The sequence below is a fragment of the Heliconius melpomene genome, chromosome 5, assembly GCF_056956725.1.
Source record: "Heliconius melpomene rosina isolate 202511_hmr_F chromosome 5, ASM5695672v1, whole genome shotgun sequence".
Lineage (NCBI taxonomy): Eukaryota > Metazoa > Arthropoda > Insecta > Lepidoptera > Nymphalidae > Heliconius > Heliconius melpomene.
The window spans coordinates 7,014,806-7,038,004 of record NC_140393.1 but is presented as its reverse complement, the minus strand read 5'-3'; the positions used below and the strand labels follow the sequence as shown (position 1 = coordinate 7,038,004).

The following is a 23,199-nucleotide window of genomic DNA, read 5'->3' as shown; positions in this document are numbered from 1 at the left end:
TCAATTATAAAGTCACGCCCTAACACGAGCACTTAATCATTATCGTGGTATCACCACGCGGCTCTGTGGTGGTAGATCGATTGCAATAATAAAATTTTCACTTAATCTTTTAGCTATAGATAGAAGCTTATATATTATGTAAATATAAAGGTAAACATAATGAAATAGCAAAAAACTAGTTTTTGTATACAATATTCTATATCGCTGCGTTAAGTTGCGCGCAATGCCTTGGGACTTCGGTGTAAATTGGGGAAAGCTAGTGTTTTAATGTTCCCATTAATTCCCATGTACGGAGTGTCTTAACATTAGGTTCCTAACTACCCTCTGCCTGCCCATCTATGTGTGAAATATATTGTAAAAATAAACTTGTAGACCACTGCTGGTGATATAATTTGTTTTTATTATAAACAGAAATACGCACTACACTGAATATAAAATAATAAATATGGCAAAAGGTTTTTTAAATTGCTCATATATTACGTAGATTTATTTCATTAATTTAGTACCTGCGTTGGAAGTGCGAATTACAACTTGCAGTGGCCAACATGGAAGTCACTTAATCGTTTACGGACCCAGGTTGGCCGATGCAAAGAGCTTCTCGTGAAATGGGGGTACGAACTGAGGGATAAGTCATCCTGTGACTGTGGCGCCAATCCACAAACGATGGCACACTTACTCTCCTGCCCGAAATGTCCATTCACCTGCTCACATGACGATCTGATGGAGGCAACACATGCCGCAGTCCACGTGGCTAAATACTGGCTAAATATGATATGAATTCTCCAAGCATTGACACGAAGAAGAAGTCTGCGAATTTTGAAGAATTTTCGACGTATTCTTTAAATGTTGTATTATAAAATAAATAATTAATTAATTTCGCAATTTATTTTTGCTAAAATTACACATTACGAGCGTGCTCCCTTCCGGGTTGGCAAGGCTGTTTGCTTGTAATACGTCACGCAATAAGTTCTGTTATCAGTATCTAATGATAAACAATAAATGGGCTCGTGTCCACCGTGTGACTCTTATCATTCCACGAATGGAGCTTATAAAATCGTCGTGGTACACACCTGTCTTTCCTTTATATAAGCATGTAAAATTATCTATTATATATAATATATATAATAATTTAGTAGATAAAGATGAGTAAAAACCAACGAACAATCGAATTCAATGTTGGTATTATTAAGTAGGAATTTCAAACTCTACATTTAAGTTCAAAAACAGTTGTCAAGGGTAGTCAAGGTACACTTGACAAATCTGGAGTTCCAATAAATAAATAATAGAAAATATATAATAAATCTGTGTTTATATGTATTCATCAAAGAATAGGAACGATGTAAGGAATATATCGAAAAATAAAAAAAACCCTAAATAAAGCAAATCTGAGTCCAATATAGATATGTGATGGGTCAAGCCACTGAATACGTAAAACCTCTAGAATTCTGCAGAAATAAAAGGAAAGGTTTTGGTTAGTGGAAATTTGTAAAGTTCACCGTTTTCAAAAGGCGCGGATTCAAATACCGCAACGTTCAAATTTTTGTTTTCTAAAAAGTATATTTCTTTCCTGAATGTAAGTTTGTTTGTTACGCGTTCACACCAAAACTCGTCAAATAATTATCATGAAACTTCGTACCTACACATATTCCTAGAGGTATTAGAAAGGACACATTTTACTTTTTTTTTTTAATTATCTTTTGGCTAAAATATAAAAATAAATTTAAACGAGCGAAGCCGCGTTTGAATGTAGTATTCAATAAATCCTTATATGGCGTCTTAGACTAATAAAAAAACGTACAGACAAACCAAATTAGTGGTAATTGAGTGGTATCAATTACAGCCCTTTCTCCGCAACGACACATGCTGACCCCGAGATTGTTGTGAGAAAACAACTGACGCACTATCTCATACTTACTGTGTTTTTAATGTTGTTTTTATTTTTGTTATCTATTTTTTTTTATAATTATAGACTAGTGACGTTATTATAATTGTTTTAATTAAAATATATCGTGAGGGCGTAGTGGTGCTGGTTGTAGGTGCGGTTATAGATTTGATTCTCGGGGGAATCAATTATTTGAAATAACATTAATTTCTTTCTAGTAAAAGAGGGTAGGCGCAGGGGCAGAAAATAGCGACTGTAACACGACGGTTACTGTAGGTTAGTTATTGTGGATTCGATTCCCATTCGAGGAAATATTTAATATGTTCATTTTCCTCGCTCTGGTAACGGAAAAGTTCCACTACTCAACACGCGCGGAAGTCTTAATGAGAATGGAATATCCTGACATTAGGTTCCCAGTTTCCCTCTGCCTACCCTGCTAAGTGCGGGATGCAGCGTGAAACTAAAAAAGCGTGACTAATTTAGAGATATCTATTTAAAGACACGACATTAAGGCGGCATATAGGTAGTTGCATACTCGCATGACATACCTTATCTAATCAGGAGAGATGTATATTTTTGATTTGTACCGACCGATCTTCAGTTACAATGCAAAAAATATTTATATATTTGGCAATACAATATTCCAAGAAAAGAACTACTATTTTCATTGATTTTATCTGTTCGTTACTGATAATATTACTTACCTAGCAATAGTATTAGTATTATATAATTATTTCAATTTTAGTTTTCTTTCAAAAAAATTATAATGGCTGGCTAGGATTTAGAATTTTAAACGAGCGTTTATTTATTTTCTTAAAAGAAATATAATTTTATGTAACGATATTATTTCATAATCAAAATTAATATTTCAAATAAAATATTTTAATTGACAACATTCATATTCACACAGTTTGTGAGCTACTAACTCCTAAACAAGTATATATAAAATTATACTAAACGACTGTAAACTTACGTAGATTGGAAGTAATGAAAATTGTTACATAAGGAAAGATAATAGTTTTTACATTGGCAAAAAAAAAACAATCAAGCAGTTTTATCTGTGTTTCGATAGAAGAGGTCACAAGTGAAGACATTGGCGTTATATTATTTCTTAACAAACCATTACTTGTTCGTGATAGTGAGAAATCGCTGGAATTCAGTTGATATTAGGGCAATAGGTGACATAACAACGATATTCTATATACTGTTTTCGACACGTTTTTTATAATCTGTGACGTTTATATGCATGGCGCTATATAGTTAACGAGAGACGCGCTCGCGGCTTCGCCCGCTTAAACTGCATAATTATTTGTTTAATAATCTGAATTACTTTCGTGTTCTAATAACATTATCATTTTAAAGTTAATGTTATTAGAAAAAAGATAATGTTATAAAATTTTTTTTTTGGAAAGTAATGTTTCAGCCAATTCAATGTACCAATTATTTATGTTGTTGTTAATTGTTAGAATTTTGTCAAACAAAATAATTTATTTTAATATAACTTTTCTATTTATAATTTGATTCAAACACAAGGAACGGTTAAGCAATTTCCGAGATTGGCGTTAACAAACGCACGGATAAAAAAATAAAAGGAACTGTTTTGGGTTCTATTATATCGATAATTATTATCAATAATAATATTTTTTCAAATACTTTCAACGCACAGACAGCGATCAATTATAATTGTATTATAAGTAATACAGATCAATCGATTAATTAGAGTTGGGACGATGACCTGACTATATACCTACATACCTAAAAAGATTGTAAGTTGCTTACAAAATAAAACATACAGGTATTGAAAAAAAAATATTTAATAAATTAATTTATTTTTAATAATCAATCCGGGAAAATAAAATATGTTTACATAGATATATTTAAAAAAAATATTCCTTTGAGACTTGAATCAAATCAAAACCATCGGAACTAGGTCTTAACTATTCAACGATTGTCTTTTTTTTCCCGATATTGACGTATTCCGCATATAGCAAAGGTAGGAACTCAACATTGTGCTTTTATCTTGGCACTAGAGCTAAGAAAAGAAAATATCGATAAATAATCATTTAGTACCCCGAATGGGAATCGAACCCGACGATTACGTAATGTTAAATTAATTGTACTTTATTATAGTTATTAATATAACAGTTTCACAATAAAGCGATAATTGCCTAACAAATACCTACAACAATTATATCATTTAGTCGAAATAACTATGAAATAGCTGCAAATATTTAATCATACTTTTATCTCAAGCCGAAGTAAGAAACTAGTGTGCACGCAACTCATATAGACATTTATAAGTGTACATATGACTTTAAAAAAATTAACTTCACATAGCAGAGTAGGGAATGGGTACCTGGGAACCTAGTGTTAAGATCCTCCGTTCCCATTAAGACACTTTCGTGGTTTCTCGTACCTCGTAATAAAAATATTACATATTTCATTTCCGCGATTGAGAATCGAACCTACAACCTGTCGTATTTACAATCGCACGCTTCTAACGACGCCACAACAGGCCTCACTATTATTATTTAATATTTATAATATTAAATTTCTTTATTTGTATAAAAAGTAAGACGTAAATAACATAACAGATAAATATTATATTTAACTACTATCTACTATATTATATATTTTTATAATAAAACTGTAAAGATAATGTTTTTATTTTAATTCTTATTAAATTACATGCTTTAATAACGCAGGGTAGGTGAAGAGAACGTAGTACCGAGACACTGTTCTGCGTGAGACATTGCGGGTTGAGCGGCGGAACTCAACGCTGTATTTTGTCTCGCATCACATTTACAGTCGGACATGTTCCACTGTCCTTAAGTTACTAAGTAACTTCCAGTCTAAATTTGATAAAGTAGACTTAAAAAATATTATTCACAAGATTTTATTATGTAAACCACTAGGTAACTAAATTTAACCTAGTGCAAAGACTTTCGATTCCCACTAAGACACTTCCATTCCTTTCCGCTGAATTCTGGAAATATTACGTGTTGAAGCAGAACTCAACGCCGTGCTACCATTACCAGAGCGAATAAATGAAAATATTAAATATTTTATTTCTTCAAGTGAGAATCGAACTCAAAGCCTGTCGCGTTTATATTCGCACGGTTGTGCCCAGCGCCGCCACTGGCTTCAGAAAAGCAAAGCGAAATTATTAAGGAAAAATATTACTTTAATTCATTATAGACAGAAATTGCATGAAAATTGAATCACAAACTACAAATTTGATCTTGCTTGGAAACTGATAAAGAAATTACCTACATTTGAAGTAAAAATACTATTATCATACCTAGGAAGGAATTAATCGTTATAAATATTGCCAGTCATATGAATATGTTGTTTTTATAAAACGTATATTGCGTTGAGTTACGCCGCTCGACAAAAATCGGCGGAAAGTAAGTAACGGTATCTCAACGGGAACGAAATGTCTTAACATTGGGTTCCAAGGTTCTCTTTTGAAGTTAAAAAAAATTGTGTAGGTATATTTACTAGAAAAAAAAATCTGTAGAGTATATTATGATATTGCGCAAGGTGGATAAACTATTTTTTTCTTGTTACCAAAGCGAAGAATTACAAACAATAATTGCTTCCTCCTCATGAGAATCGAACGCACAACCGTCGCGTTTACAGTCACATGTGAACCACTGCACCACGATAACCTCGCAAATAAATCTGACAAAAAAAATCAAATTCAAATCGATTACAATTTCTACCATTAAAAAAAATATATTTTGATTTACATCTACGTATCTAAACTTAAGGTCGTCACTAGCCGGCGTACATAAACACTGACTCCCAGCACTTTGTTTGCGATGGAATCTTCCCGCGAGATAACCCCGAGGTATCTGAGGCGCCCGCACGAGACGCACAGAGTTATTTATAATTCCTGATGACTACATATTATTGACACATGATATCTCAGGATGGTTGGACACGTGCTTAGTTTATCTCCTTGGAATTCTCCATTGAGACCTTAATTGCTATTAACATTACTTATTCTTGTATGTAACATTCCACTACGTAGCTAACTGGGTGAAATTGATTTACGCCTTACTCATTTTGTTGGCAATCTCTCTTTATTCATTTATTCATTCATTAAAAATTAAATTAAATCAACATCACGCTGTAGGATATAGGCAGAGGGAACCTAGTGTTAAGACATTCCGTTCCCTACTCTCCGCCGAACTCTGGAGGCATTGCGTGTTGAGTGGCGAAGAAATGAAAATATAAATGTAAATAAATATTTCATTTCCTCGAGTGGGATCCCACAACCGCCGCGGTCTCATTTTTTTCATTTGTAATACAAATACTTTTCGAGTGATTAAAGTAGCAAAACTTTGGTTTTAGAATAATATATTATTTCATAAGTAACAGACTAACGATCTAAATGGTTTCGATTACATTTAACCAATACGTAAAATCTGAGCATAAAATTGGATTTGCTATTAATGGCGGTAATAAAAAAAATCTCATGCGGGTTCCCCTTTCTCCAAAGCGTCAAAATTCGAGACATTACGTACTTAACTGGTGGAATTGGGATGAATTGAAATAAATAAACAAGAAAAACGCTATAAATTTAACAAATAAAAAACTAACGATAATTACAAATACTTTAACAAATAATGTTATCTTCATTTTTTATGTACATGCGACGTAATAATAAGGTTCCTTACGTCACCCATTACAATGTGAGGCGGCGTAGTACACCAAACAGAAATACCTATCAAGATAATATATATTCTGATAAAATATGACAGTGTTTACATATTTCTATGTATAATTAACTTCGTTAAACTTTCCATTGCTTATTTATTACAATTTATGTTTATTCGGTGGAAAGTCAGAAACGGAGTACCTTAACACTAGGTTCTCTCTACGAGAAGCTGATTTTGATTTAGGATTAAGAAAATATTCACATAATTATATATATCTCAACTAACACCAAGACGACTCAGTTTAATAATCAGATTATTATCATTGATGATAGGCATATCAAAAACGTATCACGTGCTTATACAACCAGTAATTTAAAAGTAAAATAAATTCTCATGATAAATAAAATGGCACTATTAAATGTACATGTCGTAGGGCAGTCGACTGTATTTGATTGTAACTGCAATAGTTGTGAATTTGATGCACCATAGATTAATATAAAATTCAAAATTTACATTTGATCAAAAAAAAATCAAATCAGCTTCAAGCTGTATCCCGCACACAGCAGGGTAAGCAGAGGGAACCTAGTGTTAAGACACTCCGTTCCCCACTTCTTCCACTTCTGCCGGATTCTGGAGGGATTGCGTGTTGAGTGGCAGAACTCAACGCCGCCCTTTGCCTCAACACCAGAGCGAAGAAAATGGAAGTATAAACGTAAATAAATATTTCACTTCCTCGAGTGGGGATCGAAACCACAACCATCGCGTTACATTCACACCCTTGTGCCGCTGCGCCACGACAGCCTCAAATGTCCTAGAAACTAAAATAGGTAAAAATGGAAAAAGCCTATCCTGCTAATTGAAGAGTCTTACTATATACTTGTAAAAAAAATTGTCAGTCATTCAACAAATACCTACTTATTTAGTTAGCTATATCACGGCTTCTAACAAATCGTTATCTGACAATCTTTATCAAAGCTCGTGGTTCGATAGATTTGGGTATTTTATTTTAAATTTGTCATATCCAAAAATATATTGTATAGGTAATACTATTTTTAAAGTTTATCTTTATTATCATTCCGGTTTCTAAGATCCTATCTTAAAGTGGCTTAATAGAATATACTAATATTTTTTTTTACGTTATCAAAAAAAATGTTTAATGGCTACTCGCAAGGAAGTGTAGTAGTTAAGGAAGGTGAGCATGGAAAATTTAGACACAATTTTCTTCACATTTCGCCTATTACCAGAATTACCAATGTGGTCATTAGCTAAGATAATTAAGCATATACTCTATAATATTAGTATTTATATTATATTTATTACTTGTTTTATTATATTATAGATTTGATATCACTTTTACGTAATATGTATGACTTTGACGAAGTAAGAAACAAATTTCTTCACACCGAAGAGGAAACGGAGGAAAATGTTTATCTTTTGATAGTATTATAATAAAACTAGTGATAAAACACTCCGATTTCTACGTACTGGTACGAAGGCCATTTTACAGATACCTACTACGTGTCGAGTGGCAAAACCCAAAACAAATTTATAGCTACTAGATTTCTTTAATTAAACATTTTATGAGTTGTAAATAACGTCCAAAAAATATTCATATCCGTTATAGTGTCTATAAAAAATAATCGAATGCTAATTATATACTTAATAAGAATTTAAATCGATTCCCACACGCGACATATAATAATTTATGGCACAAAAACCAAAACTATTCACCAAAAGCTATTTCCTACCAAATCTTAAAAAGCCATAAATTTAAAACATATAATAAATTGCGACAACAAGGAAAACAAAAAAAAAGACCAATATTGTAAAAGATGCGTCAAACTATATTTGCATACATTAAATAACTTTATATCTAGCTTTGTTGATCACGTGGTGAGCTGACGTCTGTAGTTTGAGTAGTTCTTCCTTAATAAGTCGAGTTATTTCCGATTTGGCTTTGGCCACGGCCAGTTCTTGTGAACTTTCTATTGCCAAATACAATTTTCTTTCACCTTCCGGTGGTGCTTTTCCTGGTGGTACGTAAGTACCTCTAACTGTTATACCAGCTTCGGAATACTCGCTTATTAAAGCTAACGCCTCCTGGAATACAAAAACAATAATATTTCAATATATAACATTTGAATATATAATATTTCAATATAATATCTACTAAATCAATAATCATCTGTCATAATCATAATAAAATAATTGTAGAAACTGTTACATGTAGGTATTTGGTCATGACATTTCTAGAATAAAGCTATTAAAATGTATTAATTAATTCTAAAACTATAGAAGTCAAGTATATATCGAAATAATTAAAATATATTAATAATGTAACAAGTTTTAAACGTCAAATCCATGACCTATACCTAGGCTTGCATCATTAAACATAATCAATACATGCAAAATTTGATATTTTTTTATAATCACATACAAATTATAAATAAATACAAGAAAAAAAATACCTGCCTATTAATTACAATAGAAGCATCTTCGTCTATTCATAAGTTTAACACAAAAAAATATTATAGCACCCAATATTGCTAACTTGAGAAGCATTTTGCACTGTTCACTTCGATCTTAGGAAATGTACTGGTGATGAAACCTTCTTAGATCCATAAGTTATACGGGAGGTTATCTTAATTGTTGTGAACTCATTGCAATACATATAAAACATGATGGGGTTATGGACTTAAGGGTAATAAAACGAACAGTCATAAGTAAATAAGGTTACAAGGAGAAAAATATTTACGTACAAAGCTAGATTGTAAGAAATTTATAATATGCAGTAGCTTTATCAATCTGTCAAAATCAGTGCAATCAGCATAGTATGTAATATATTTTTTCAAGATATATTTTTTTTTAAATTATTGGTAAAACACGAAAAGGTCAATAAACATATATAGCAAGTTAAGTAAAATTTTAAAATAAGTACATGAGAAATTTATTCATAATTTTAAAATGAAAAAAAAAAAACAGAAAAAGATGAAAAACCAGCTATTCTCTTATCAACTGTCAAGAACCATACAAACACACGAAATATTAAGAATCTAAGATCATACGATATTTTCAAATACAATATCACAAATCTAGAAGATAATAAATAAACGAAATACTTATTTATGAAACGGAAATGCGTGACAGATTGAAATTTTATCAATATTTTTTGCTATTTTCAGGTGATCTATGACGTCAGAGGCGTGTTCTGTTTGTACCGTATGACATGATTGTGTTATCGGAACTAATAAACATTAATATTATCTATGGATAATAAAAGGACATAATGTGTACTTTAACTCGCACGCCTTCAACATGCGATTAAAGCAATGACGCAATATTTAAAATGACAATATATATTTCTAATATTTTTAACTGTTGATATAATGTGTAGATGATATGAGGAAGCTGAGGGTTTAAAGGTGAATTCCCTGAATTTCAACTCACTTAGGTGTAACCATTACCCACCTTTAATAATCATTTATCATTGCAACTGCCTTTAAGAATACTAAAAGTAAAGCAGTAGAATCGAGAAAGTTAATAGATAAATAAAACTTCATTATTTTGTTTCCAATATAGGCGAAAAAAAATTATAACACTACATATCTACGGGAGATGTTGATACTGCAGCAGTTATCACATCCATATTGTATAAATACAAAAACTACAATTTAACATCTTAAACGAACGAACTATTAGAATTAGAATAGACGAACTATTGAGAGTCAACCTAATCATGCTATCCTTATGAGTACTGTTAGGTACCCTCTGCCTACCCTGTGGTTTGCCGGAAGATTTAATTTTTTTGCCAATATAAAAAATTAATATATATATTTTTATTTTATATACTCTCAAAATAAATTAATTATAATGACATATATGTATAAAATCTATTATACATATATCAAAAGCTGAAATCTATCATAATTAACGTTTGGAATGATAACCATTGACGCTATTTATATGGTTTATTTTATTTAAAGATAACCTATTCATTAGTTTTCCAGGTTTAATCAAGATTGTATTTTATTAAATACTAGTGGACCCGGACGCGGCTACGCCTGCTTCAACTATAAGAATATTTATTAAATATATTCATTAAATTATTTTCAATTTTCAATAGAATTAATAAGAAAATATAAGTTTAATAATCAAAAAGAATAATAAGTAGATACACATTATTAGAAAAAAATATCTGAGTTATTGAAATTAACCAACAAAAGGATTAAAAGTAACTAAAGGATAGATATTCTTAATATTAGAAAAAGTACCTAAAGTTTTCCGTGCGTGCGTACATAGATATCGACTCTACGAAATAACTAAACATTTCTCTCTATTAAGCAGGATAATTTTAGCGGGCAATATCAAATAAAATAAGAAGAGAACCAAAGTGTAGCTTAAATTAATTATAAACAGCAAATAATTACATAAACATTTACAATAGTTCGAAAATGTATGAAAATTTATAAAACCGTCAACGTCATCTGCCCGTTCGCGTCGGTCATACTATGCCGCCCGTAGGCTAGGTCATTTGGAATCAGTGACATCTCCTTAATTATTTATTAGAATGTTATACAGTAAACTATAATTTCAATCTAGATAAAATGTTAATAGTGACTATTATATTTATTTTCATAAGGATGAATATCAAAATGTCGCGGTAACGGTTGCGTAGCGACGCGACGGTTGTTATTAACATGGCAGAATAAATTGCATGTCAAATTAGAAAGTACTTTAAAATATATTAGTATATATGTGTAATGTAATGTTATATAGCCTATAGCACTTCTGAAGAATGCAGCTTTCATACAAAACAAAAACAATGAAAATCGGACCAGTAGATCCAGAGATCTTAGCGTTCAAACAAACAAACAAACAAACAAACAAACAAACAAACAAACAAACTCTTCCGCTTTATTATATTAGTATAGATAATTATATATTATAGACTTCGTAAGTATAAGTAATTTTCTTTTAAATTAACATGAAAATTTTGCTATCTATCTGTACTTATAAAAATAAACGCGTACCAATAAAATATGAATAATGTATTTTTATAAATAAAATTAAAAAAAAACAAATAATTAGTTAGTCAAGTAGCAAAGTGTTATTTTAACCTTAATCGACATCCGTTCTTACCTTATTTAACACAAAAAAATCATAACAAGCAAAAACATAGAAAAAATCCTGCAAAAACTATATAAATAAGCATAATTTTTGACTTCTTGTTGAAATAAAAACATATAAATACCTTGCTAGTGACACGCCAACGGGCTTGCTGTGGGAAGTCATTAATTTCCAATTCCGTTTCATACTTCCTGAAAACTTCCTCCGCCGGTTCAGAGGAACTTTCATCTCTTGGCTGATAGTTGAGACGCGTGTTGAGTTTCGCTGCTAGTTGTTCTGCTACTGTCTTTGCCTGTAGAATAATATTATGGAAAATGTTAATTTAGTGTATGTATAATAAAAAAGTAATTAGTATAGTAAAGTCTAATTTTCCATACACTGAGTATTGAGTGGCAAATCTTAACGTCATGCTTGTCCACCAGAGCGGAAAAATATAAATAATTTAAATCATAATCATTATCATTTATTTCAATCATAGCACACGGATTGGCTTAGAAGTAAAAAATAGCGACTTGAATTAGATTCGTGCTTATTAGAATGTATAACAAATTATTTAGAAAATGCATTATAGAAATAGAACTAAAAAATAAAAAATAAATTTAACACTTATTTTAACAATCCTTGTTTGAACATTTAAATCGAATTAGTCAAAAATATAACCCAACAATATAAATCAAATAACCACAAAAACCCCCTAAAAGCACTCGAATTAAAAATTATTATTAAAGCAAATAACAGTTCATTGGCAACAATAAGAATTATTTTCAATATGATAACAAAATTATAACAATAAAAGGTACTAATGTGTCAAATTAGTGTCACAAGTCATTTATTTACATATTCAATAAGCATTTACTTTGTAATTTTCACATTATAAATGCCATTTAGTTGTCGTCATGTGACGGGCGGCTGTGACCGCCTCGTGACTGTTGATGGTGTAATGGTGTGAATTTTTGTGTTTTCATAATATAATTTGTCGAATTCTTTATTATTATGATTATTACTATTTTATATGAAATTGTATATCTCAGGCTAGGCCTGGTCATATGAACCAGCAAGGGTAAAATTTAAATTAAATCTAAACCTAACAGTAAGATCTTTCCAACTATAGTACATTTATTTAGGATAGCCGCGTTTTGAAAAGTTAAATAAGTAAATTAGGGTAAACTAAGAATATTTTAAAAAAATATATATCTAACATCAAATCAGGCCATCGAAAGGTAGAAGCAAAGCGGATAACTGGAAGCGCGACGGTTGTGGGTTCGATTCACACGGAGAAAAATTATTTTCATTTCTTCTCTCTGACATCAAAATTAAAACAAAGCGTTGAGTCCGGCCAGTCAAAATGCAATATGTGTGGAGAACAGTGTTCAAACACTAGGCTCCCTTTGATTGAGCAAGGGTCTAATAAGTTAAATGCGACGTGAAGTTGCAAAAAAACATCAATACTTACAGTAATAAGTGTATGAGCGGACGGAGCGCCCTTCAATATGGCTTCAGCCGCTTGTTGAGTGGCTCCCTTCTGTTCCACGCCGAGTCCCTTTGCCAGGTTGATTTTTGATGCGAGTCGTCTTGCCAGTTCTAGTTTACCGTCTGCGTTGGCAGCGACTGTTGGTGGTGCTGCTGCTACACCGGGCTACAAAAAAAATATATATTAAAAAAAATATTACCAAATTTGCAATATATTTTTTAATATTTTGCAGCATTGTACACAATTAAAAATTAAGATTTTGCCAAGTTAAAACAAAAATTGATACCTTAATCTCCTTAATAATCTTCTTAGCAGCGAGCATGGTCTCTATCTGCTGGTCGAGGTCACCTTCAACATCTTCATCGTCAGAGTCCTGTAAGCCTAAAGCCGCTTTCTGATATTTCTTCCTTTCTGTGGCCGCTTGGGCCTCCGATTCGTCGAATTTGAACCCTATGGATAAATTTGAATTGTTGCTAAGTTTGTTTTTAATACATATTTGATTAATAATAAAAATAAATAAATTTTAATTCTTAGTTTATCTTTTACATAGTCAGAGAGAACTTGTGCTAAATACTTTCTTTCGCTTCTCACTAAGATACCTTTACCTAACACATTCAGGAAATAAAAATAATAAAATTTATCTGTTTCAAATCAAATTGAGAGGAGTACTATCTGTTAATTTCTTATTATATAGAATAACCCAAACAAGACAAAGGTCATTACGTCGATCTGTTAGTTAAATAAAATTTAGTTTACATTTAATATTCATAGAATATATTTTCTTAAATAAATAAAAGAAAATGTCCCATCCTGCCTACTAAATATGTATGCACTTTCTTGCCTTCATCTTCTTGAGCGTCTTTATAAGTAGCCCATAATTGTTTTAGGTAAGAGTGGGAGTGTAGTTCCCGTGAAATCAAACATTTTTTACAAAAAAAACAAAACAAAAGACAAACGACCCGCCTTTCCAACTAAACTCTTTGCCAGTGTGGACTTTCTGGAAAGGCTCACATAATCAAACGATCTTTATACAAAAGTATAATATTTTTTATGGAAAAAAACAAGGAAAACGCCACGCGACGGGTCACCTGATGGTAAGTGAACACCGCCGCTCACAACCACGTAATACCAGAGAAGCTACAAGAGCGTTACCGGCCTCTAAGATTTCTTAAGAAGGTTGGGTACTTTCAAAAAAGATCATATTGTCGTATCGATCTGAAAACACAGCCGCAGCTAAGCCATTCCACAGCTGCGTGGCGTATATAAAACTAAACAAACGAAAACTACCCACCTTTCCCACTAAATCCTCCCCCTGTATGTACTTTCTTGCCATCCTTCTCCTGAGCTTCTTTATAAGTCTCCCACAGTTGCTTAAGTTCGGGCGTGGGCGGAGTTCCGGCGAGGTCAAAAGCCCTCAGGACATCACCAGCGTACCTCCCTTGTTCCGGTGTTAGGAATGTCCACGCATAACCTTTGTTGCCGGCTCTGCCCGTTCGGCCGCATCTAGTTGGCAATAAATAAATTAAATAAAATAATTATACCAGAGCGAGAAAAGGAATATAATACATGCTACCGAGTAGAGATCAAATAATAAACGACCAACTAGATTTCACATTACCGGATTTGAAATCCACAATTTTGGAGTATATCTAGAATTAACTATCTAAATAAATGTTCATCTAATACTAAACATATATACCAACATAGCTAGATTTTATCTCAGTGAAAAGCAAAGAGATTGTTGTCTCTGGAATCGCTAGTTACTTATTAAAAAAATAAAGAAATAAAAAGAAATCACAAAAAGAAGTTCCATATCTGTCTTGCTCCACATATTTAAATTTTGGGCTACAAATTAGGAATATCTGGCAACACTGATCTAAACCCACCCACCTATGAACATAATCCTCGTAATGATTGGGACAGTCGTAATTAACAACCAGCACAAGTTGTTTTACATCGAGGCCGCGCGCCGCCACGCTGGTGGCGACCAACAGCTTCACTTTACCGGATTTGAAGTCCACGATCGTGGAGTCCCTGTCGAATTGATCAATACCTGTAACAGGGGGTATTATTATATATGTCGCTTTTTTGTTTGTGTGGGAGAGTTTTGGCGTACTGTCCCATTTTTTTTAAAAAGATTTAAATTACAATCCAAGAAAAGAGAAAAGGTCTGTAATGCATTAAATCTACCAGATATGTAAAATATACAGAAATAAAAAAGAGAAAAAGAAGAAAGAGTGACTAATCACTAATTTCTCTTCATACCATATTAAATAACACCATCAACACGAAGATACAAAAGGTAGATTCAGGGGCATTTACGCGCGAAATTGACAAATGCGTCATTTAAATTTATTATTATCAATTAACTAAAACATTTTATGTTTAATGTATTTCACGGTGTGATAATTATATATTGCATTGACGTAAAACTATCATCACGTGCAAATAAATAATATAATATTGTACATTTACAGTCATACCTATTGAAGTGACTGTAAAATCCCACCAATTAAATTTTAATATTTTTAGAATGACAAGTATAATAAAAAACATCAATACTACAAAACATCAATACTAGTATTAAATATATTTTAACTATAAAATTATTATATAAAATTATTCTTAACTAATATTAATTTCAAAATAATTTAGCATAAACTGTATAATTTTGAACGAATAAAATTAATCTACAGAAAGGTGTATGTATATAAAGGTGTATGTGTATATATGTTTAAGGATTTTTATTTCCATAGCAGTGCAATATTTTAAAAAAGAGACTCAACCCATTAGTTATTTAATAACATTTTTTGCTATGTAATTATTAATTTTAAATTTACTCGAAGCATTTAGATAAAGAAAGGTCACAGTAGATTACACAAATAAGACCCAATCAATTTCATTTTATAAACAAAAGTTTAAAGTGTTTAAAGTTTAGTAATTGTAAGGACAGTACGCAAAAACTCTAAAATTAAACAATTATTATTCACTGTAAGATTCCACGAGATTGTAAATTCAAGCTGAAATAAAAATATAATATAAAGGTATATAATTTTGTTTGTTTTGTATACAATTAGAAATATATTTCACTTAATTTTCATACTCAAACAAAATGATAATCAAACGGTAGTAGCTGTTAAGAGATTCTTTATTCATTCACTGTATCCAGCACATATCAAGGTAGGCAGAAGTAACCTAGTGTTAAGATATTCCGTTTCCCACTTTCCGCCGAATTCTGGAGGCATTGTGTTTTGAGTCGCTGAACTCAATGCATGTAATTAAATTAATCTATATTTGAAAAATGTAATAATTAATTATTAATAATTAGACATACATGGACCATACTGTGATACATGCATATATTTACTACAACTCACCCCCATGTAAACTCATACAGGAATAAGATGCTTTCATCAAATCCTTCAACAGGCTATCGGCATTTTCTTGTTTGTCCACAAAAACTATTATACTGCCCATTTGGCTGTAAAGTCCAAGTAATTCTAAAAGTTTAAAAAATTTCGCTTCTTCCTCCAATATGGCGACGTGTTGTTCTACCTCTTTGCAAACTACACTGCGTCCTCCCACCTTTTAAATAATATAATAATGATGATATATGTAAAAAATTGCAATCAAAATCAAATCTTATGTCTTTTATGGTCATAATAGAAAATATTTGAATATTCTTGAAGTATCTTAAATTTTAATTAAGTAAATGTGTTAAAGTTTACACAATGGACCATATAAAAGAAAATATAATAAAAAAATATAATATAAAATTGTAATTAAATTTAATATCATCAAGGAACAATACTTTTGCTTTGCCATTTCGTTTCAAACATAAGCTATTATTTTAATTAATAAGCTAACTCAAATATCGAAATAAAATAACATTAGAATGTTTACAAACGTAATAAATATTAAACAATAATAAAAAATGTATGTACCTGTACTTCAATTGGCTTTTGCAGTATACGTCGCGCCAGCGCCTCCATCTGACGCGGGAAAGTTGCACTAAACATGACCGTTTGACGGTCGGGACGAACATTGTCAATTATTTTCATTACCTGTTTTAAAAATAAATAATAAATTTTAAAGTAATACTTACTTTAGTATACACATATACTCGTGATCTACTTGGGCGAATTAATTGTTTGTATTAATCATCACTGGCAAGACAAAGCACTGGGATGAGATGCTACTCAATAGAGCAACATCTCAAATTGAAGCAGAAAATGAAGTCTCATGACATAATTCTCATAGTTGCAAAATTTAAATAATTAATATTTAACAGTCAAACATACATACATTTGATTTATATTAGATAAAAATTAGAACTACTAAAAACATAAAGCTTAGGAAGAAAGTAATCAAAAGTATGAAAAATTCAAAAATGAAATATGCGTACTCATCTACAGCTAGTTTCATGGCGCAAACAACTCGTCGACTGTAATGGTACTATTAATTATCTGTTAGCTATGATTAATCGACTAACAAGCCTTCGATTTTAATGTGATGAAGAAGGAAAATGATAATCCCAATGTGATATCTCAAGTTTTCACATGCCTACCTAAAAATCTCTTTTGATAATATAAAAAAACACTTTAGGTGCTTTTTTAACACTAACCTGCGGTTCAAAACCCATATCAAACATGCGATCAGCTTCATCTAACACAATATACGTGACTCGTCTCAGATTGGTCACTCGGCCAGAATTGGCCGCTAACATGTCGATCATACGACCTGGAGTACACACTATCATTTCTGCACCACGTTTTAGTTCAGCTATCTGTTTTTAAATGAAAAAATATATATTAACTTGAATATAGTAAAGTTTTATATATCTTGATTGTTTTTTCGATTCTTGATACTAAATGGAAAGAATTATTTTCACACAACTTCTAACAAACAGTAAAGAAACAAATGACAACTAGTTATAAAACAATAATCGAAATTTAAAATTCTCCTTACTTAGGAAGAGGAGCAAAGTCGTTTAGAGATTATCATTCTGTTTGACGCGGCATTGAATTCCATTACTCTACCCTCAATGCCTAGAATATTCGGCGGAAAGTGGAATAAGAAGTGATTTCACATTAGGTTACTAAATAGTTATACATATTATTAAACTAAAAGAAATACAGAATGATATAATACCTGCTCAGAAATCCCAGTGCCACCATACACGCAAACCACTCTCAATCCCAATGATTTAGCAAATTTCTTAATATCTTTTCCTATTTGCATACAAAGTTCCCTCGTGGGTGTCATTATTAGAGACATTGGTCCATCTGTATCCTCTAACGGTGGTTGGTCCAGAACATGACGGAACATTGGAAGTATGAAAGCTAATGTTTTACCCGAACCAGTTTTAGCTATACCTATTAAATCTCTGAAATTAAATAGATATTTAAAATGTATATATTTCTATGTTTAATATTGTAATAAAAATTATTGTCATTTATTTTTATTTTATCAGCGTCACGCTATATCTGGAACATTGCAGAGTAGGCAGAAATAACCTAATGTAAAAACATTCCTTGTCTGCATCCCAATTCAAGGCATTCCGATTTAGATGCTATGTAGGTTAGATCACTTGGGGATTGATTTTTCCTCATTTTTCTGCTGTAAGTGCAGCATTGAGTTTAGCCAATTGGACAGAAAGTGTCTTAATCTATATATATAAAAGGACTTGTCCTCACTGACTGAGGTAAGACGCACCCACAGCCGTAACCGCTCATGGTAGAAACGTTAAATTTGGACAAAAGTTTACTTTCGTAATCTGGACATCCACTAAGAAGGGATTTTGAAAAATTTTTACCCTAAAGGGGTGAAATAGGGGTTCAAAGTTTGTATGGAAAAAAATTAAATCGGCACCGATTTTTATAAAATTTGAAATTTAGATTTTTAAAAGTATTTAATTGAACACGTGTTTCATCGTTTTCTAGAATTCTCCCCCTAAGGGTGCAAATAAGGGGTTGAAAGTTTGTATAGGTTTTTTTAAATTGTCACCAATTTTTATAAAATTTGAAATTCAGACTCTTAAACGTATATAATTAAACAAATGTTTCATGGTTTTCTAGAATTCACCCACTAAGGGTGCAAATAAGGGGTTGAAAGTTTGTATGGAAAAATCTTTAAATCGCCACCGATTTTTATAAAAAGTGAAATTTAGACTCTTAAAAATATTTCATTGAACACATGTTTCATGGGTTATTAGAATTCACCCTTAAATACGCAAGCGAAGCTGCGCGCGTCCGCTAGTATTAGATAAGATTAATATAAAAAAATTACCTGCCAGACATAATAGCTGGTATGGCCTGAGCTTGGATTGGCGTAGGTTTTTCAAAACCTAATTTCTTCAATATATCCAATTCTTTCTTACTAATACCGCAATGCGCCCATGTTTTTATTGGTTTAGGACACCCTTTCCCTTTTACTCTTATACCTTCTAACTCAGTCCTATATGCTTCTACTTCTTCAGGCGTCATTCGTGCTAATTCGCTAACCTGCCAAATAAATATTTTATTTTCATCTTGGTTGTACATTAGTGCAAAAAAAAAACTAGTACCTCCAAATTAATATTTAATTAGCTAATTACCGAACGAAAATTGGGTGGTGAACTAAGTCTCTTACCACTAAAGTTCCTTTTGCCTATTTTGCTATATGCTGACTACAGTGTGAAACTAAAAAATTGTAATAAAAATACTATATAAAACTAACCTCAGTATAAAAAGCTTTTCTAAAAGTCATATAATCTAAGCTAGAGTGGTCCACTTTGGCTAATTCCTTCCTTTGCTTAGATGCCAGATTTGCTGCCGCATCTTTGATATCTTCAGTTTCTTCTTCTGAAGAATATTCTAAGCCATCTTGGTTCTGTTCAATGAGTTCACCTAAAAGAAGAAAATTGCATATTATATATATTTTTCATTTTTTTATATGCCTTTTTTGATTTTATGCTAATTAAAAAAACATGCGTTTCATAATATATAATAGATTCCGGTTATAATCATAATTAAAAAAAAAACAAAAACTAATTAAATCATACTTTACAAGCGAGTCCAGCAGTTGTTATTAAAAGTTAAATGTTATAATACATATGATATTTAGAACTAATATTATTTTATTTAATTTCTGAAGCCAAATGTGTCTAGCTAAACTTAATCTGTTACAGTTATACTGTTTACCTTTATTTTTCTGTTCGGTGACCTTTTTCTTAGCGGTACCAGTCAATATCATAACACCTGTTCCTCCAGTCGTCGGTACACTAATTATACCTCGGGATTGGTCTATTTGATTTACTTTACGAACTTCCTGAAAAATTATATTATTAATATATTTAGTATTGCAGCGGCACAGTGTTTAACTATAAACACAGCACATATTTAAAGAATAAAATAGTGCCTTATTAAATTATAATGTTTCCTAACTTATTAGCGAAATATTATAAAAATTAAATAATGATGGTTAAATAAAGTAACTAATTTGACATAAAGTATAAAATATTATTGAATAAAAATAAATTTAAAATATCTTACCTGTTGCACTTCTTGCATATATGCATCAAGAGGATCTATTTCGTCTTCCTCTACTTTTTTCTCTTCAACTACCTGTTTCTCTTTCGCTTCACCATCTTCACCTTAAAAATAATGAAATTAATTCAAAAAGGAATATTTTAATAAAAAATAATGGTCTTTAAGAAATATTTTTACTCCTTGGAGACAGGAGTGAAAAGGTCTGAAACATGGACATGGGAGTGAAAGTAAGTGACATGAATGTTAATTGCCTGCTCGCATCATCTGAATAAGAGTTGCAGTCATTAGTCATCACTCTGAAAGAAGGGTGTGAAAATAATGGTCTAAGCCTGAAAGTGAATAAGACAAAGATTTTGGTATTTAAAAGAAATAAAGAAAGGACAGAATGCAAGATCAGTGTAAATGGTAAGATATTAGAACAAGTCAATGAAATGGTATATTTGGGAAATATATTTTGTAGAAATGGAAGATATAAGATGGATGTTTGGATGTAACAACGTTAATGGAGACTTAGAAGCAATGATGAGACGGCGAGGCATCAGCACAATAGTGTTGGTACCGGTGCTGGTATATGGCAGCAAACATGGGTATTACAAAAGAATGATATGGAGATGATATCTCTTCATAGGATATGCGGAGTCAGCTTAGCTGATTGAATCCATAATGAAGAGATTTCAGACAGACAATATTAACATTTACAGTCAGCCACAATAGCCTCAAGACTTTGGTAATTAATTATTTTCATTTTCTTGCTTTGATAGGAAAAAAGGTGTGGGCGCTGAATTCCTGAATTATGGTAGGATGAGGAGAATGGATAAATGCTGTTATAAAAGGCTAAAAGGGTGAAGAAACAAATAGAGAAAACACACCTTCGTCACCAGAGTCGTCTTCTAAGGACCATTTCTTTGCAGCTGGCACTTGTATGCTTGTGACAATACTTCCTTTTTGCACTTCTTTCTTGGCAGATTCCAATTCTTTGCGTTTTCTTTCTGCCCTCCATCTTTCAATACGATCTCGTCGCTTTTGCATTTCTGCCTCTAAACGACTTTGCTCCTCTTCCTAAGTAAGGAAAATTTAAAATTTCAAAGTTAACAATTATTGTTTTATAACTGTTGTTGTTGTAACTTGTATGTGTCTTTGGAGTAGATATTATAATATAAGACATTGTCTTTACTGTTTGCTTAGAAGTTGTGAGAAATCCACTTGTAGGGCTATACACTTTCCTATTTTCTTAATTTTAGTTTTATACTAATTTGTCTATATTATATAAAACTGTTGTAATTGAGTGATGAAAACAAAAAGATCATTCAAAGATTATAGTTATCTATTTATATAACCCAATTTATTTATGGCACATTAGTGTACTTAACACTTCCCTTTGCCTACCCTGCAGGATCTGTATCCCACTATCACGCTATTGTGATGCTGATTCTCTTTTTATTATTTCTAAAAATAAGAGAAGTTTACCTTGTCGACAGTTCCAGGGTTGTATTCTCCAGATTCAGACTTAACAGCCTTCTCCTTAGATTTTGATCTATCTCTGTCTTTGTCCCTGTCTGGAGATTTCTTCCTAGACTTGCTAGACCCATTTCTCTTATCATCCCTTTTATCACTACAATAATTAAATATAATTTAAAAAGAGGGATATAAATATCAAACGTAAGTATATTATATTTAGCATATGTTAGTATTAAAGTTATAATTCTAACCTTTTACGATCTCTGTCACGGTCCCTACTACGATCTCGTTTAGATTCCCTATCTCTGCTACGACTGCGCTTCCTTTTTGACGATTTGGAACTTCGATCTCTGCTTCGTGATCGAGAACGACGACGCTTTCGCTCTGGAGTCACAGACCGGCTGTGTGAGCGTCGACGATCTCGATCCCTGTCACGGCTTTAAAAAACAATTCGGTACATCAGATACATATTATGATTAATAATCAAAAAAACCATAAATATAATTGTTAAAACATCAAACTCACCCACTCCTAACCATTCTTACACAAAATCAAGATGAACTAAATTGAACGCTATCACAATTTCTTAGCATCATTTGCTTCGTTGCAAAACTATTTATTCACTATAAATACCAAAATAAGATTTTGGTGGTTGATAAACTATACGCTAACATTGAATTCGACTCCATCCAATTTAATTGTAAATAGTTGCTTAAAAACTAAAAACACATTTCATGTCAGAGAACTATAGTCAATAGACAATTAGACAAAAGCAAAACCACAGAATAGTGAACACATATCCAAAGGGAAACATCAAAACGACAAGAAATTACGAAGTGTTTTTGATTTTTGACTAAAAAGATGCCTTAGTTTACAAAAATATACTTTGTTAGTTTAATAGTTTTTTTCTTTCTCAAATAAAATGACATTTTTTACACAATTATAAACATTATAAATCGGCTTCTTTAACGGTGAATGAATATTGAATAGGTACGGCGTACCATAGTTAATAATTATTCTTAATCGTTAAAAGAATTAAAAGATATAGATAATGAACAGAATTAA

The 23,199-nt window shown here is 31.6% G+C and overlaps 1 protein-coding gene across 2 annotated transcripts; it reads right to left on the bottom strand.

The window, feature by feature from the left end:
- Positions 1–8,372: 8,372 nt before the first annotated feature.
- Prp5 (pre-mRNA processing factor 5) lies at positions 8,373–22,864 on the bottom strand. 2 transcript variants are annotated; one of them, XM_085186030.1, is made up of 18 exons: positions 22,660–22,864; positions 22,386–22,571; positions 22,144–22,288; positions 21,546–21,735; positions 20,680–20,780; positions 20,329–20,455; positions 19,865–20,034; positions 19,436–19,650; positions 18,299–18,533; positions 17,772–17,933; positions 17,092–17,211; positions 16,525–16,732; positions 15,038–15,200; positions 14,439–14,650; positions 13,434–13,597; positions 13,130–13,312; positions 11,801–11,968; positions 8,373–8,649 (listed from the first exon to the last, which is right to left on the bottom strand). In XM_085186030.1, exons 1-18 carry the CDS (start codon positions 22,671–22,673, stop codon positions 8,407–8,409), a joined length of 3,006 nt encoding a protein of 1,001 aa, XP_085042156.1. In that variant the 5' UTR covers positions 22,674–22,864; the 3' UTR covers positions 8,373–8,406. The 2 variants fall into 2 exon arrangements, with proteins under 2 accessions (XP_085042156.1, XP_085042157.1); XM_085186031.1 differs by having other exon boundaries at positions 20,680–20,774; positions 22,660–22,862.
- Positions 22,865–23,199: the final 335 nt, after the last annotated feature.